At 42.3% G+C, this 13,206-nt stretch overlaps 1 protein-coding gene across 1 annotated transcript in view; it reads left to right on the top strand.

The window, feature by feature from the left end:
* The window catches only part of PIWIL2 (piwi like RNA-mediated gene silencing 2), a 75,811-nt gene that overhangs the window by 42,969 nt on the left and 19,636 nt on the right, over window positions 1-13,206 (top strand). The window contains exons 11-15 of the mRNA XM_033171473.1: window positions 740-853; window positions 2,437-2,625; window positions 2,844-2,928; window positions 3,517-3,606; window positions 10,943-11,083. Coding sequence (XP_033027364.1) covers window positions 740-853; window positions 2,437-2,625; window positions 2,844-2,928; window positions 3,517-3,606; window positions 10,943-11,083 — 619 coding nt within the window. The remainder of the gene's footprint in view (window positions 1-739; window positions 854-2,436; window positions 2,626-2,843; window positions 2,929-3,516; window positions 3,607-10,942; window positions 11,084-13,206) is intronic.

Consider the following 13,206-nt stretch of genomic DNA (forward strand, 5'->3'; position numbering starts at 1 on the left):
TGTTTTTATATGTGCTTGAAGCCACCCAGAATGGCTGGGGAATAATAATAATAATAATAATAATAATAAATATTCCCTGGATCCAGTAAGTGTTAAAAGCTATTCAAGCATTCTGATTCTGGGAAATAGCCATGCTAAATTCCTGGTGTGGTGATGGGGGATTAAGGGGCTCGGTTTGAGACAGCAAATGAATAGGGCCTCCTCCCTCAACAGAAAAAGCCAGAATTGAGAGCAGAGCTTGCAGTGATGTGACCTAGAGGTAAAGCAGCAAGCGAGAGAGAGAGAGAGAGTGCAACGTTAGATTTCTGTTTGAATCCAAGGCTACAGCTATGGGAAAAACAAAACTTATTTGTGAACCCCTCAGTTGCAGGATCAATTTGTATAATCTGCAAATAAACCATATATCATAAAGATGCCAGTGTCTTCACTGTGCCTCATTTCCTAAAGGAAACATGGTAAGTGCCTGGAGTCGCTGGAATCTCACACCGCTAGAAGATTGGGGTGGTGTGCAACGCCAAATATTGCACTATTGCTAGCAAATATCTGTAAAAGTAGTAACTATTAAGTCTAAAATGTCATGTATGTTACTGGCTGACATTGGATTTTTGACAACACATTTTGCTTACTGCCTTGGTCTTGTATACTTTTAGTGCATTTCTAATACAAGTGCTGATATCGTAGCTGAAATTGAACTTTACAAATTAGTGTCCTGTTTTGTGTTAAATTTATTTCCCTAAAGATTGCAGATATGGCCTGGCTATGCAGCCAGTATCCGGAGAACAGACGGGGGACTATTCCTGTTGGCTGATGTTGTACACAAGGTTATTCGGAATGATTCTGTCCTGGATTTCATGTGAGTTAAAACTCTGAATGACATTTTGAATATTGGGAAGCATTGCATGAAATTGGGCTACTCAGTATCTCAAAGCCAAGCAGTCAAAATATTCCTGAAATAAGTCCATGAGAGAAACTCTCAATGTGTATACTTGCACTGGTTTGGTCCCAAAGGAACTACAACAATGAGATAACCGGATTTCAGTCTCTGTTTCATGAATCTTCTTCTGGTCAGCCCAAAAAGGGACTCTAAATTATATATGAAATGCTTATAAGAGCCTCATTCAGTACAAGCCTCATACAATGGCAACAATTCTTAACATAATAAAAACTCAATGCATTACACTTGCTTACATATGTAAGTATAATGCATTGTAATCTGCCGACCAGTAGTGTAAGGTGAGATGTTGGATGCAGCTGCCAGGAGCTGGATTCGACCTACTACGCTGCTTTTTCACCTACATGCATACATACATGAATAGGCTCTCCTCCAATCAAGAATTCCATTTCAGATGTCACACCAAACAGCCAGTGTGGTGTAGTGGTTAAGAGCGGTAGACTCGTAATCTGGGGAACCGGATGCGCGTCTCCGCTCCTCCACATGCAGCTGCTGGGTGACCTTGGGCTAGTCACACTTCTCTGAAGTCTCTCAGCCCCACTCACCTCAGAGTGTTTGTTGTGGGGGAGGAAGGGAAAGGAGAATGTTGGCCGCTTTGAGACTCCTTCGGGTAGTGACAAAGTGGGATATCAAATCCAAACTCTTCCTACTCTATCTGTGTTATAATTTATGTGTGAGATTATGTATCTACAACAAACCTCTTCAAAGAGGTTGATAATTACAAATGTGTAAGAACATCATAGTAGGAATATACTTTGGAACTGGTTTCAGTCACGTCTGTAAAATAAATACAATTCTCACCTGATTATACTAGTTTATAGCAGTTGCAAGTTTTCAGAGAGCTTCACATGTGTTACCCAGTTGTAAACCTTACAATACTGTAAGGTAAGTCATTATGGTCTCGTAATGCACTTGGGGGGACTCGGAGAGAATACAGTAGCTTGCTGAAGGCCACCTCACAAGTTTGTGATAGAAGTGAGATTCAAGCTCAGTACAGTAGGCTCACAACTTACGCACATTTAACTTGTGCACATTCAGCTTTACATGTGTGGCACAAACAAATTTTTAATGGAAAGAGTGCAGGGTTCTGGGGAAAATGACTTTGGCAGTCCCACTCCATTGAACCCAATGCATTTTGGCTATACAGTGGAGCCCCGGGTTACGCACGCAATCTGTTCCAGGTCGCCGTGCGTAACTCGAACGCACGTTTAAAAAACCTGAAAAACTGGAAGTTGCGCAATTTGAGCGCTTCTGCGCATCTGGCGGTCACACGTGCTTCCGCACACTCTGGAAAACACTTCTGGGGTGCGGGAGTGCGTATCCCGAACGTACACAACACGAGGTATGACTTATGCAGTTTTGGCTTTAGGTGCAATCCCTGGAACATAACCTTTACGTAAGTTGCGAGCAGTTACCATGCTTCCAGTTGCAGTTCTTCACCAGCTCTAGATATGTCAGCTCAAAGTGCATTCCTTTTCCCAAAGGCATGCAATTTACCTACAGAATCGAGAGAACTTTCAAGATGAGTGTACAAAGCAGCTAATTGGCAACATTATAATTACCCGTTACAACAACAACACTTACCGTATTGATGACATTGACTGGAACAAGACGCCAAAGGACAGTTTTACCATGTCTGATGGAAAGGAGATCACCTTCATAGACTATTACAGGTAAGAGGTGCTGCTTAAACACTTGAAGTGTTAGCAGGAAAGGAAGTACTTAAGGTTGAAACATCTGTTATCTTCATTTTGTGTTGCTTTCCTCTGGCTTTGTGTTGCTTTCCTCTGGCTTAATGACAATTATTTTTAGTTTGTTATTTCTGTAACTTGCATTTGGTAGCTTCAAATGAACCTATTGCTCTATAATCTGCATAATACTCCTCTTCCAGTAAAAACTATGGAATAACCATCAGGGAAGTCGACCAGCCACTTCTGATTCACAGACCCAATGAAAGAAAGAATCCTTCAGGGAAGGTGAGTTGTTGACCTTGCACTAATGGCAGTTCAAGTGCCAATGTCATGGGACAACAAAGTTTTCTATCTGCAGTTCTCAGAAGTAGGTCATGTGATAACTAGCTTATACAGGGAAGGACTTTCAGTAGTTTGAGAGGTGTTTAGACTCCACTCAGGTTGTCAAAAGGGAAGTAAACCCAACCCTTACTAACATATTACCTGGTTGCTACTATACCATTCCTGATAATGCTTGTCATTTGTAACCTAAATCAAATTCTCCCTTGAGCCTTTAAATTTAACTGTTGCTTTGGGAGCTATCAAATTCTTTGAAAATTAAAATAGGGAAATATTGATTTAGCTCTGTATATATAAGATACCTAATCTGCCATTCACCATAAAGTCCAGGGCAGTTACACCAATTTAATCATACAATTAAAAAGAGGTAAAACTGATTATACATTTTTTAAAAGAAATCATTTTCACAAGAAAGCAACACAGTATGTTAAACCTATCCTGTAGCCAGCAGCCTCCTCTTCACAACCTTACAATCTGACTGGGTTTTGTCCCTGCATGCTATACTAATATTAATTGTCTCTAATTATCCTGCAGCTGCAAAAGGGTGAAATCCTACTGCTGCCAGAGGTCACCTTCCTGACTGGAATTCCTGAGAAAATGAAGAAAGATTTCAGAGTCATGAAGGTAGTTCGAGATTATTTGCTGCAATGTATACAATTGAATTTTTCTTGCAAGTCTCCAATTTCTTCAAAAGCTTACCCAGAAACCAGGTTTTAGGGCATAATCTGATATTTTGTTCAGTGTCCCAAAGCATAGTGTTCAGAGCTCTCCTATTCTGCATTAGCAGAAGCCAGAGCACTGTGCTCCTACTTTTTTCATTTGATGATGGATAGAGATTGGACTCTAGCAAGATGGCAGGGGGTTGGGCATTTGATGACCACAATTTTTGGCTTGTCTAGCAGATCCAAAACAATCGTAGATCACTTTGCTAAGTTAACCAATTAGTGGTGTCGTTAACAGTCATTAACAGGTTTACCACACCTATCAGCCAATCACCCATTCCCACCACCCTTCTGAGTAATACCCCTCCCCACCCTCTCACTATATAAAGGGTCTGGTGACTTTTGTTTCAGTGTATCTGAAGAAGTGTGCATGCACATGGCAGGATTTTTTTAATTTTGCTTTGACTATGGCAGACCAACACGGCTACCTACCTGTAACCAGAACAATTGGTGGTGGTTATTTTCTCTGCAGATACATTATTTGATTTTTTTATTTATTTAACAAAATTTATATACCACTTGATTGTAATAAAACCTCTAAGTCAGAGCTTTCCAAACTTTTCATGTTGGTGACACACTTTTTAGACACACATCATTTCACAACACAGTAATTCAGTTTTACTGGCAAGCCAGAGGTTTAACTAACCCCTTTCCAGCCCCGTGACGAGCATGGGGAGCATTCGCACAACACATCTACACACTGCAGCCAATACACTAACATGTTGCAACAAACAGTTTGGAAAGCTCTGCTCCTTTTATTTATTTCTTGACAAAGTAATAATAATAAATAAAATATAAATAAAAATGTGCACCCCACCGCCGAGACCATTCCATTGTAACTATCTAGCCTCCCAAAATTTCAACACCTCTTGCGATGGTTTGACCCCTTTCCATTTTAACAGTACAAATTCTACAAATACCTTCCATATTTCCTCAAAATAATTTCTCCTGCATATTATCCATCTTACCTTAATAGCACATGTTAATTTATCATTAATGGCTATATCCCACACCTATTTATACCATTCTTCCATTTTATATTCTGCTTGCCCCTTCTACTTTCTAGCTATAATAACTCGTGCAGCCGTCAATAAATTTGTGAGCAAGTCGTTCATAGCCTGTGAACCTTCCACCCCATTGTAAATTTGTAATAATGCTACCTCTGGACTTTCTTTTTTTTAATGATATTTATTGCATTTTTTAAAACAACAACAAACCACAAAATATTCATAATCCATCACATTGCTATTTTCCACTGTGTGGGGACTTCCCTCAGTCCCCCTCTCTGAGCTGCATTGTCCAATTATCTCCTATAGCAGGTTCCTCTTCTCTAATCTTAAATTTTAATACAAAGAAAATCAATTGATTCTGTCCAAAAATTAAATCATATGTTACCAGAAACCTATCTGCATTTCCATAAGGATACATTATATATTACAATACTTCTTCAAATACTCTATATTTCTTCCAGTCTTCTTCCACCTTCTCCTCTTTCAGGTCGCGGATCCTTCCAGTTGTCTCGGCAAGTTCCATGTATTCAAACATCTTTATCTGCCAGTCATTTATCGTAGGCATCTCTTGTGTTTTCCAGTGTTTGGCTATTAATAACCTGGCTGCTATTATCAGATACATGATGCATTTTTGCCAATTTCACAGGTGTTAAATACCATCTATACATCATTTTCAGCATATTCTCTTTCAATAGATTACAAGCAGTAAATTTCATACCTTTTTTCTACAGTCTCTCCCAATCATTGAACATAATATTATGCCCAACATATTTTGCCCAGTCAGTCATCGATGACTTCACTTGCTCATCTTTCATGTGCCACTCCAGCAACAAATTATACATTTTAGATAATTTTTTTGATTTATTTTTTTGATTTTGTATCAAGCAACTGTTTCCAAACGTGACTTTTCAAATGAAAAACCAACATTTTTCATGTCCATTTTAAATACTTCATTAATCTGATGATATTGTAGCCAATCATTTAATTTATCTTTAAGCTGTACATATGGCTTTAATATATATTTATCTTCTAGCTCAATCAGGACATCTCTATATTTTAGCCATTTGGCCTCCGTACTCAACCTTCTATGGGCCTTAGCCTCCAACGGTGAAATCCACAAGGGTGTTTTTCTTTCTAACAAATCTTTGTATCTAATCCAAACATTGAACAACGATTTACTAATTATATAATTATACACATTATCAAAACCTTCTAACTCCAAGAGATCTGAATCTTCCAAAGTAAACCAGTCTTTCAACCAGCAAAATGCTGCAGCTTCATAATAAATTTTTAGCTCTGGCAGGGAGAATCCACTTCTCTTTTATATCCATTAACAATTTATATTTAATTTTTGGCTTCTTCCCCTGCCAGATAAACCTAGATAGTACCTTCTTCCATTCGCTGAAACATTTCATTCTTGGTAGCACATTCATCTTAACTGTTGATATCCGGCCCATCAGAGATAATTTCAGGTTTGACCATATATCTAAATCCTTAATTTCATTCCACAACTTTTCGTAATTATCCTTATATAAATTCAAATTTTTAGCAGTCAAGTTTACACCTTGGTATTTCACCTTTTTCACAAAACTCAAGCCAGTGGCTGCTTCCAATCTGGTTAACTCTTCATTTTTGATATTTTTACCTACAACTTTAGTTTTACTCTTGTTTAGCTTAAAACCAGCAAACTGCCCAAATTCTTGAATGAGATCCAGTGCTTTAACAGCACTGGTCTCTGGTTCTTGTAGCGTCAAAACCAAATCGTCGGCAAAAGCTTTTAATTTGTACTGCTTTGACCCTACTCTAATGCCTTTTACATCAACATTCTTTATCAAATTCAGCAAGACCTCCAGTACAGTTATAAATAAGAGGGGAGAGTGGGCACCCTTGCCTGGTACCCTTTTCAATCTTAACTCCTCTGAAACCACATTGTTAACTATAACTTTTGCTTTTTGTTCCGAATAAATTGCATTAATGCCATTTAAGAAATTTTGGCCAACCTCCATCTTATGCAAATTCCTTTTCATAAAACTCCAAGCTCCCAGCTTTATTGCAGCTGCTGATCAAAGCACACCAGAGAAAGGGAATGACTTCCTTGTTTTACTTCCCTTTCAAAGCCTAATTGAGCTCAAATTAGTTGCCAATTGCATCTACTCAGTCTTTTCTGTGGCTTCTTGTTTCCTTGTCTTTGGAAGATCGATCACAGACCCAGTGACAGGGCACGGAGCTTCGTGCTATTGAAATTAGCGGTGAATCCACAGTGTTCACGACTTCCACCCCACTTGCTCTCGGCAGCCACTACGGTGGTTTACCGGGGAGTAGGGGAGTCGCCAGGAACATCCACAGGATCTCCAAGCTTCCAGAACGCTCTTGCTGGAGTTTTTACAGGGTCTGCAGCGCTCATACAGATTCCCTAAAACGGGGGTCAGCAACCTGCGGCTCCGGAGCCGCATGCGGCTCTCTGACAGGTCTCCCGCGGCTCCGGCATGCCCCCTTTCAATGCCCTTTCAATAATAATTAAATGGTTATCGGCAAAAAAAAGGGCCAAAAAACCCATGAATAATCTGCATCAACGTTGAACAGCTGGGCGGTCTTTCTCAGCCCTCTCGGGGTTCCCGAGGACAGACCCAAGATTGATGTCCACCTTGACCACTCCCAGAGAGAGGAAGCGACTTCTTCACACCAATAAGCGTGTGGGGAGGGCTGAGCTTTTACCACCTCGGCGTGCCGATTGGCAGGACAGATCGCCCGCCTTGGCGCATAGGCTCGGAGCCGGGGCCTTACCGCCGAGGTAGCCACTGAGGATGAAGGCGGGAGGCGGGCACGGGAGAGCGATGCTTCGTCCGGCCAATGAGCCACTGGGATGCCTGTTCCTGTTTGAGGGGAACATGCCAATGAGGGTGGCATTAGGGCGGGGAGAAGAAGGAGCTGGGCTTTGCGAGTTATCGAGAGAGAAAAGAGTCGGGATAATAAAGGCGGCGGGAGGTGGCGGCGGCGGCGATTGGAGCGGCCCCTGTTCTGAGCGGCATCCTTTTGAAAGCGGCCGCGCGGAGGGCAGAGCAGGCGGGCCAGGCGTCGCCGTGACGGGAGGGCGGTGATGGTCGCCGACAGGATGAAGTAGAGCTGCTTTGGGTGGGGGCGGCGAAAACGTCCAGGCTGCTTCTGAAACCTCCGCCAGCCGGTGCTTCGCCAGCGCTCGCTGCGGGCGGTGTACATGCTCAAGACGGCCCCAAGGGCGGCTCGGGGGCCCGGAGCCCCGAGGCCGGCGCGCTGCAGTGCCTGGCGTGATTCCCCCCCCCAACCTGTTTTTTGCTTTTTGGCTTTTTGCCTTGCTCTCCCACCCCCTCTCTTTTTCTTCCTCCCCTCCTTTTTTAATCCAAGGGGAGAAATCCCATTTTTAAAACAAACAAACAAACGAAAAACAAACAAACACCCCCCACAGCTGCTGCAGCCACTCTATTTGAATTTTTATTATTACCCTTTTCTCCCTCTATCCCCCCTTTTTCTTTTCTCTTCCCCTTTTGTTTTTGTTTTCAAAAAAAGGAAAAAGAAGAAAAAGATTTCCCCCCTTTATTTTTATTTTTTAAACTACTACATATTTTTAATAGATATTCTCCCCACCCCACCCCACCCCCAATTTATATTTTTCCACCCCACTTTTCCATTCCCACCCCCCCTTTTTCTTTCTTTATTAGTTCGCTTGCCAACCTATCTTAGAGGGGGAAGCCCTCTCTCCCACCCACCACACACCCCCAAAACAACTTTGAGCTGAACCCCAAAAAACGGGGGTAGATCACTGCTGAAAGTAGATCACAGTTTCTTGGGAGTTGGCCACCCCTGGTATAAGACATGTAACTAGAATAAAATTTTTAAAAAACCAAGCAAATAATTGTAATAACTACTGTAATAAAGCACTGCTATAATTATATATAATTTCCCTAAAATTTTGGTTTCATTCGCCTTTCCGTGCTGAAATGTCACAACCTGAATGACCATGGCTTGCCCCCCCCCCTAGTTTTGATCCTGGGTACGCCCCTGAGTCAATGCAAAAAAGTAATAACTTATTCTTGTTGTTTTTACTAATTATACTTTGCATTGGCTCCTATACGTTATTTATTATTATTGCATTAAGGTAAGAAACAATATATGCAGCGTTATATTTGTTTTAAATGTCGCAATGGTTTTGCGGCTCCCAGTTGTTTTTTTCCCCTTTGGAAACGGGTCCAAGTGGCTCTTTGTGTCTTAAAGGTTGCAGACCCCTGCCCTAAAACTTCAAAGCACAGAGGTTTCCTCCACGGAGTAAACCATTTGCCCTGGCAATGGGGTGCTCGACCGGAAGTCTTGCTACCTCTGGACTTTCGGTCAGCTTTAAAAGCTCTGCTCTAAATGGTTTGAAACCATTTAGCCAGTGTGGTGTAGTGGTTAAGAGCGGTAGATTTGTAATCTGGTGAACTGGGTTCGCGTCTCCGCTCCTCCACATGCAGCTGCTGGGTGACCTTGGGCTAGTCACACTTCTTTGAAGTCTCTCAGCCCCACTCACCTCAGAGTGTTTGTTGTGGGGGAGGAAGGGAAAGGAGAATGTTAGTCGCTTTGAGACTCCTTCATGTAGTGATAAAGTGGGATATCAAATCGAAACTCCTCTTCTACCCATCTTGGTGTCACAATAGTTTATGACATGGTGTGCCATGGTATTCTTAAGGGGTGTTTCGCTAAGATAAATTGCAGCTGAGCACTGTACGTATATGGCTCTCACCAGTCATTCCTGAAAGGGAGGTATTTGGAGGTGGTGCTAATCATCCATGTTACTAGTGTACTGGCACAGTAATGTATTAAAACTATCTTTCATCTGATCCTAGCGAGATGATGGAGCCTATGAATCTGATGGAATGGGATCAGGTGGGGTGAATAAACTTAATTTACAAGATGGAATTATTGACTGAATGTGGGAACAAGTTTACAAGGGAAGTAGATGTATATGGGCTGCTACAGTTGGGGTTGCACTCCCCCTTTAAAAATCAGTTTGTCAGCTTGAGTGCAATCCTGAATCCAGCAGTGCTCTTGGCAGCAGTGGCCAAGAGTGCATTTTACCACTTATTCTTTTAGCTCAGCTATGCCCTTATGTGGAGAAAGCAGACATGGTCATGTTGGTGGCCTGGGGGCTGCATGCAGACCTCATTTTACATGCCCCCCGAAGCTGCCTCTTTCATTTCATCACAGTTCATTCCTTTGTTCCTTCTTTACAATCTGATTTTTCCTTACTTTTTTACAGTATCTCCCCATCTTTCTATGTAGCCTCAGAAAGCTACATTTGGAAGGTGACATTTTTTAAAAAATGTATGGATTGTTTGCTTTTTCCTGTTTGTATGGTTTGGGGAGGAAGAGAATTTCCCCCTGCAAGCTGTCTGAGAACAAGTTTAATAGGCTTGCTCTATGTATGTGGTGCACACTAAAGTAAGAAAGGAATTACATTCATCTACTCTCTAGAACAGAGCCGTATTAGTTTTTGTACTAAAAAATAATAATTCTCTGTACACTTACTTGAGAGTAACCCCACCAGACTTGACAGAGCTTACATCTTTATAGACCTGCATAGGATTGGGAATTATAATCTAATATAATCATCGTGAAAATTGAAGCAAGGCAGTTTGTGTTCCTGATTTAGTTAATCCAGAGCAGTTTTTTCCTGTGGCTTGGTCCCTCATTGGCTCTGGTTCTCCCCACTACTAGCTTGTGTCTGCCAACACATTAGTGCCCATGAGAATACGACTCTCAACAGAAAACAGGTTGCCCACTTTTTCTTTAAACTGATATAAGTTGCTGGTTTGCTGGATGAGTGAAACTAGAACAATAGTGTAATAGCTCCTCTTGCCATTCCTTCACAAGCTTCTTCATCCTCCTACTTCAGGATAGTGTCCCAGTCTGTCCCTCATCTGCTATAAATCTTCATGAATAAGATAATTTTGTAGTTGTTTATGATTTACTTGTCCTACAAGGTATCCCCCTGCATTATTTGAACCTTCTTGTTGAATCAGAACTTTCAGTGCAGGTGGGTTGTGACTTCTAATATGAATATAGCCTCATTAAATGGTTCAAAATTACTTACATGTGATGAAAAAAAGTAAGGCAAAGAACCACGGTCTTCCAAGCAGTTGATTTGCCTAAATCTCTTTAAAATATATGGTGAAGCACATGCAGATCCCCACCTACCACTTTGGTCACTCTTGTTAGGACCTTAGCCAGCAGATCAACCTGAGCCCTGAGCAGCACTACCTAAGTTTGAGACAGCTTCTGAGCAGAATTGAGAAGAATGAGACTGCCCACAATGAATTGTCACGCTGGGGACTTCATTTGGACAATGATGCGCATAAGGTAATTGAATCAAGGAGGAGCCTCTGTCTTTAGGTTAGTCTTGTCTGATGATGTCATTCTGAATTCTGATTCAAACAAGACCTCCATAGCAACGGCTCTGCTTTTAGAAGAAATATAATTATGTGTTAATATAGTTAATAATTGGATACCCTTTTCAGGTTATCCGTAACTTCAGCCTTGATATGGTTTAGAAAAGCATAGAACATTTTTTTTTCTACTGGTTCCAATAAACAATAAGTTTGACATTTATTTACTATTTCATAAAATTTATACACTTCTTGAGTGAAAAAACAGCAACCCAAAAGTACTTTACAAAATGATGAAGCAAATAAAATCAAGACAAATTTACAGCCATATTTTAAAAACATACAGTAGTTAAAATACTAATGAATTAAAATTACCTGAACGTTCTAAGCATCTGGGTAAAAGGTAAAGGTAAAGGGACCCCTGACCATTAGGTCCAGTCGTGTCCGACTCTGGGGTTGCAGCGCTCATCTCGCTCTATAGGCCAAGGGAGCCAGCGTTTGTCCGCAGACAGCTTCCGGGTCATGTGGCCAGCATGACAAAGCCACTTCTGGCGAACCAGAGCAGCGCACGGAAACACCGTTTACCTTCCCGCTGGAGCGTTACCTATTTATCTACTTGCACTATGACGTGCTTTCGAACTGCTAGGTGGGCAGGAGCTGGGACCGAGCAACGGGAGCTCACCCCGTGGCAGGGATTCGAACCGCCGACCTTCTGATCAGCAAGCCCTAGACTCTGTGGTTTAACCCATAGTGCCACCTGGGTCCCAGCATCTGGGTAGGCTTGTCTAAATTTGAATGTTTTTAGCAGATGCTGAGAAGAGTACAGTGAAGGGCCCTGCTTGATCTCAATAGGCAGGGAGTTCCAAAGTGTAGGTGCTGCCACGCTAAATGACCAACTTCTGACAAAGGCGCAGTGGATATTACATGGTACTTGTAGTGGTCCCAATTGAAGCAATTGAGTGGGCACGTGTGGGGTAAGGTGATCTTGTAGGTAAACTGGTCCTAAGCTATTAAGGGCTTCATATACCAATAGTAAAACCTTGAACTTGGTCCTGTAGCAAATGGGCAACCAGTGCAGATCTCTGAACACAGGCGTTAGATGCTGACAAGACCTCCCTCCTGTCAGCATTCGTGCTGCAGCATTCTGCACCAACTGCAGCTTCCAGATCAAGCACAAAGGAAGCCCCACATAGAGCGCATTGCAGTAATCCAGTCTTGCAGCAACCAACACAGGAACTTCCTTGGCAGAGCTTTCCCAGTCCAGGAATGGCCATAGCTGTCAAACCACCTGCAGTTGGTAAAAGGCTATTTGAGCTTCCAGTGACAGAGCTGGATCCCCAAACTGCACCCCCAAACTGCGAACCTTCTCCTTCAGGGGGAGTGCGGTCTCATTCAGGATAGGCAGCTGACCAGTTACTCAGACATAGGAGCTACTCACCCCACAGTGCTTCTGTCTTGCCAGGATTCAAGCTTGGCTTGCTTTTCCTCATCCATTTCACCACTGCATCCATGCAGTGTCTCGGGGAACTGCACTGCCTCCTGATTCACATGTTATGGAGAAAGGGAGCTGAGTATCATCAGCATACTGGTGGCATCTCACCCCCAAACGCCTAGTGACCACTCCCAATAATATAATAATAATTTATTATTTATACCCTGCCCATCTGGCTGGGCTTCACTCTGGGCGGCTTCCAACAAAATATTAAAATACAGTAATCCATCAAACATTAAAAGCTTCCCTAAACAGGGCTGCCTTCAGATGTCTGGTAGCTGTTATTCTCTTTGACATCTGGTGGGAGGATGTTCTACATGGCTTCATGTAGATCTTAAATAGCACTGGGCATAAGAGTCCCCTGCAGCACCCATAATGTAGCCATTCTCCCAATGCTACTCCCTGGACTCACTTCTGAAGGTAGGATTGGAACCACTGTAAAACAGTGCCCCAAATCTCCATTCCCCAGAGCCAGTCCAGGACAATTATCATGGCTGATGGTATCAAAAGCTGACAAGAGTTCAAAAGCAGGAGTAAAGTTGCACTCCCCCTGTTCCGCTCTCTGCAAAGGTCATCCATCAGGGCAACCAAGGCTGACTCAGTTC

This window comes from Lacerta agilis, chromosome 15, assembly GCF_009819535.1.
Source record: "Lacerta agilis isolate rLacAgi1 chromosome 15, rLacAgi1.pri, whole genome shotgun sequence".
Taxonomy (NCBI): Eukaryota; Metazoa; Chordata; class Lepidosauria; order Squamata; family Lacertidae; genus Lacerta; species Lacerta agilis.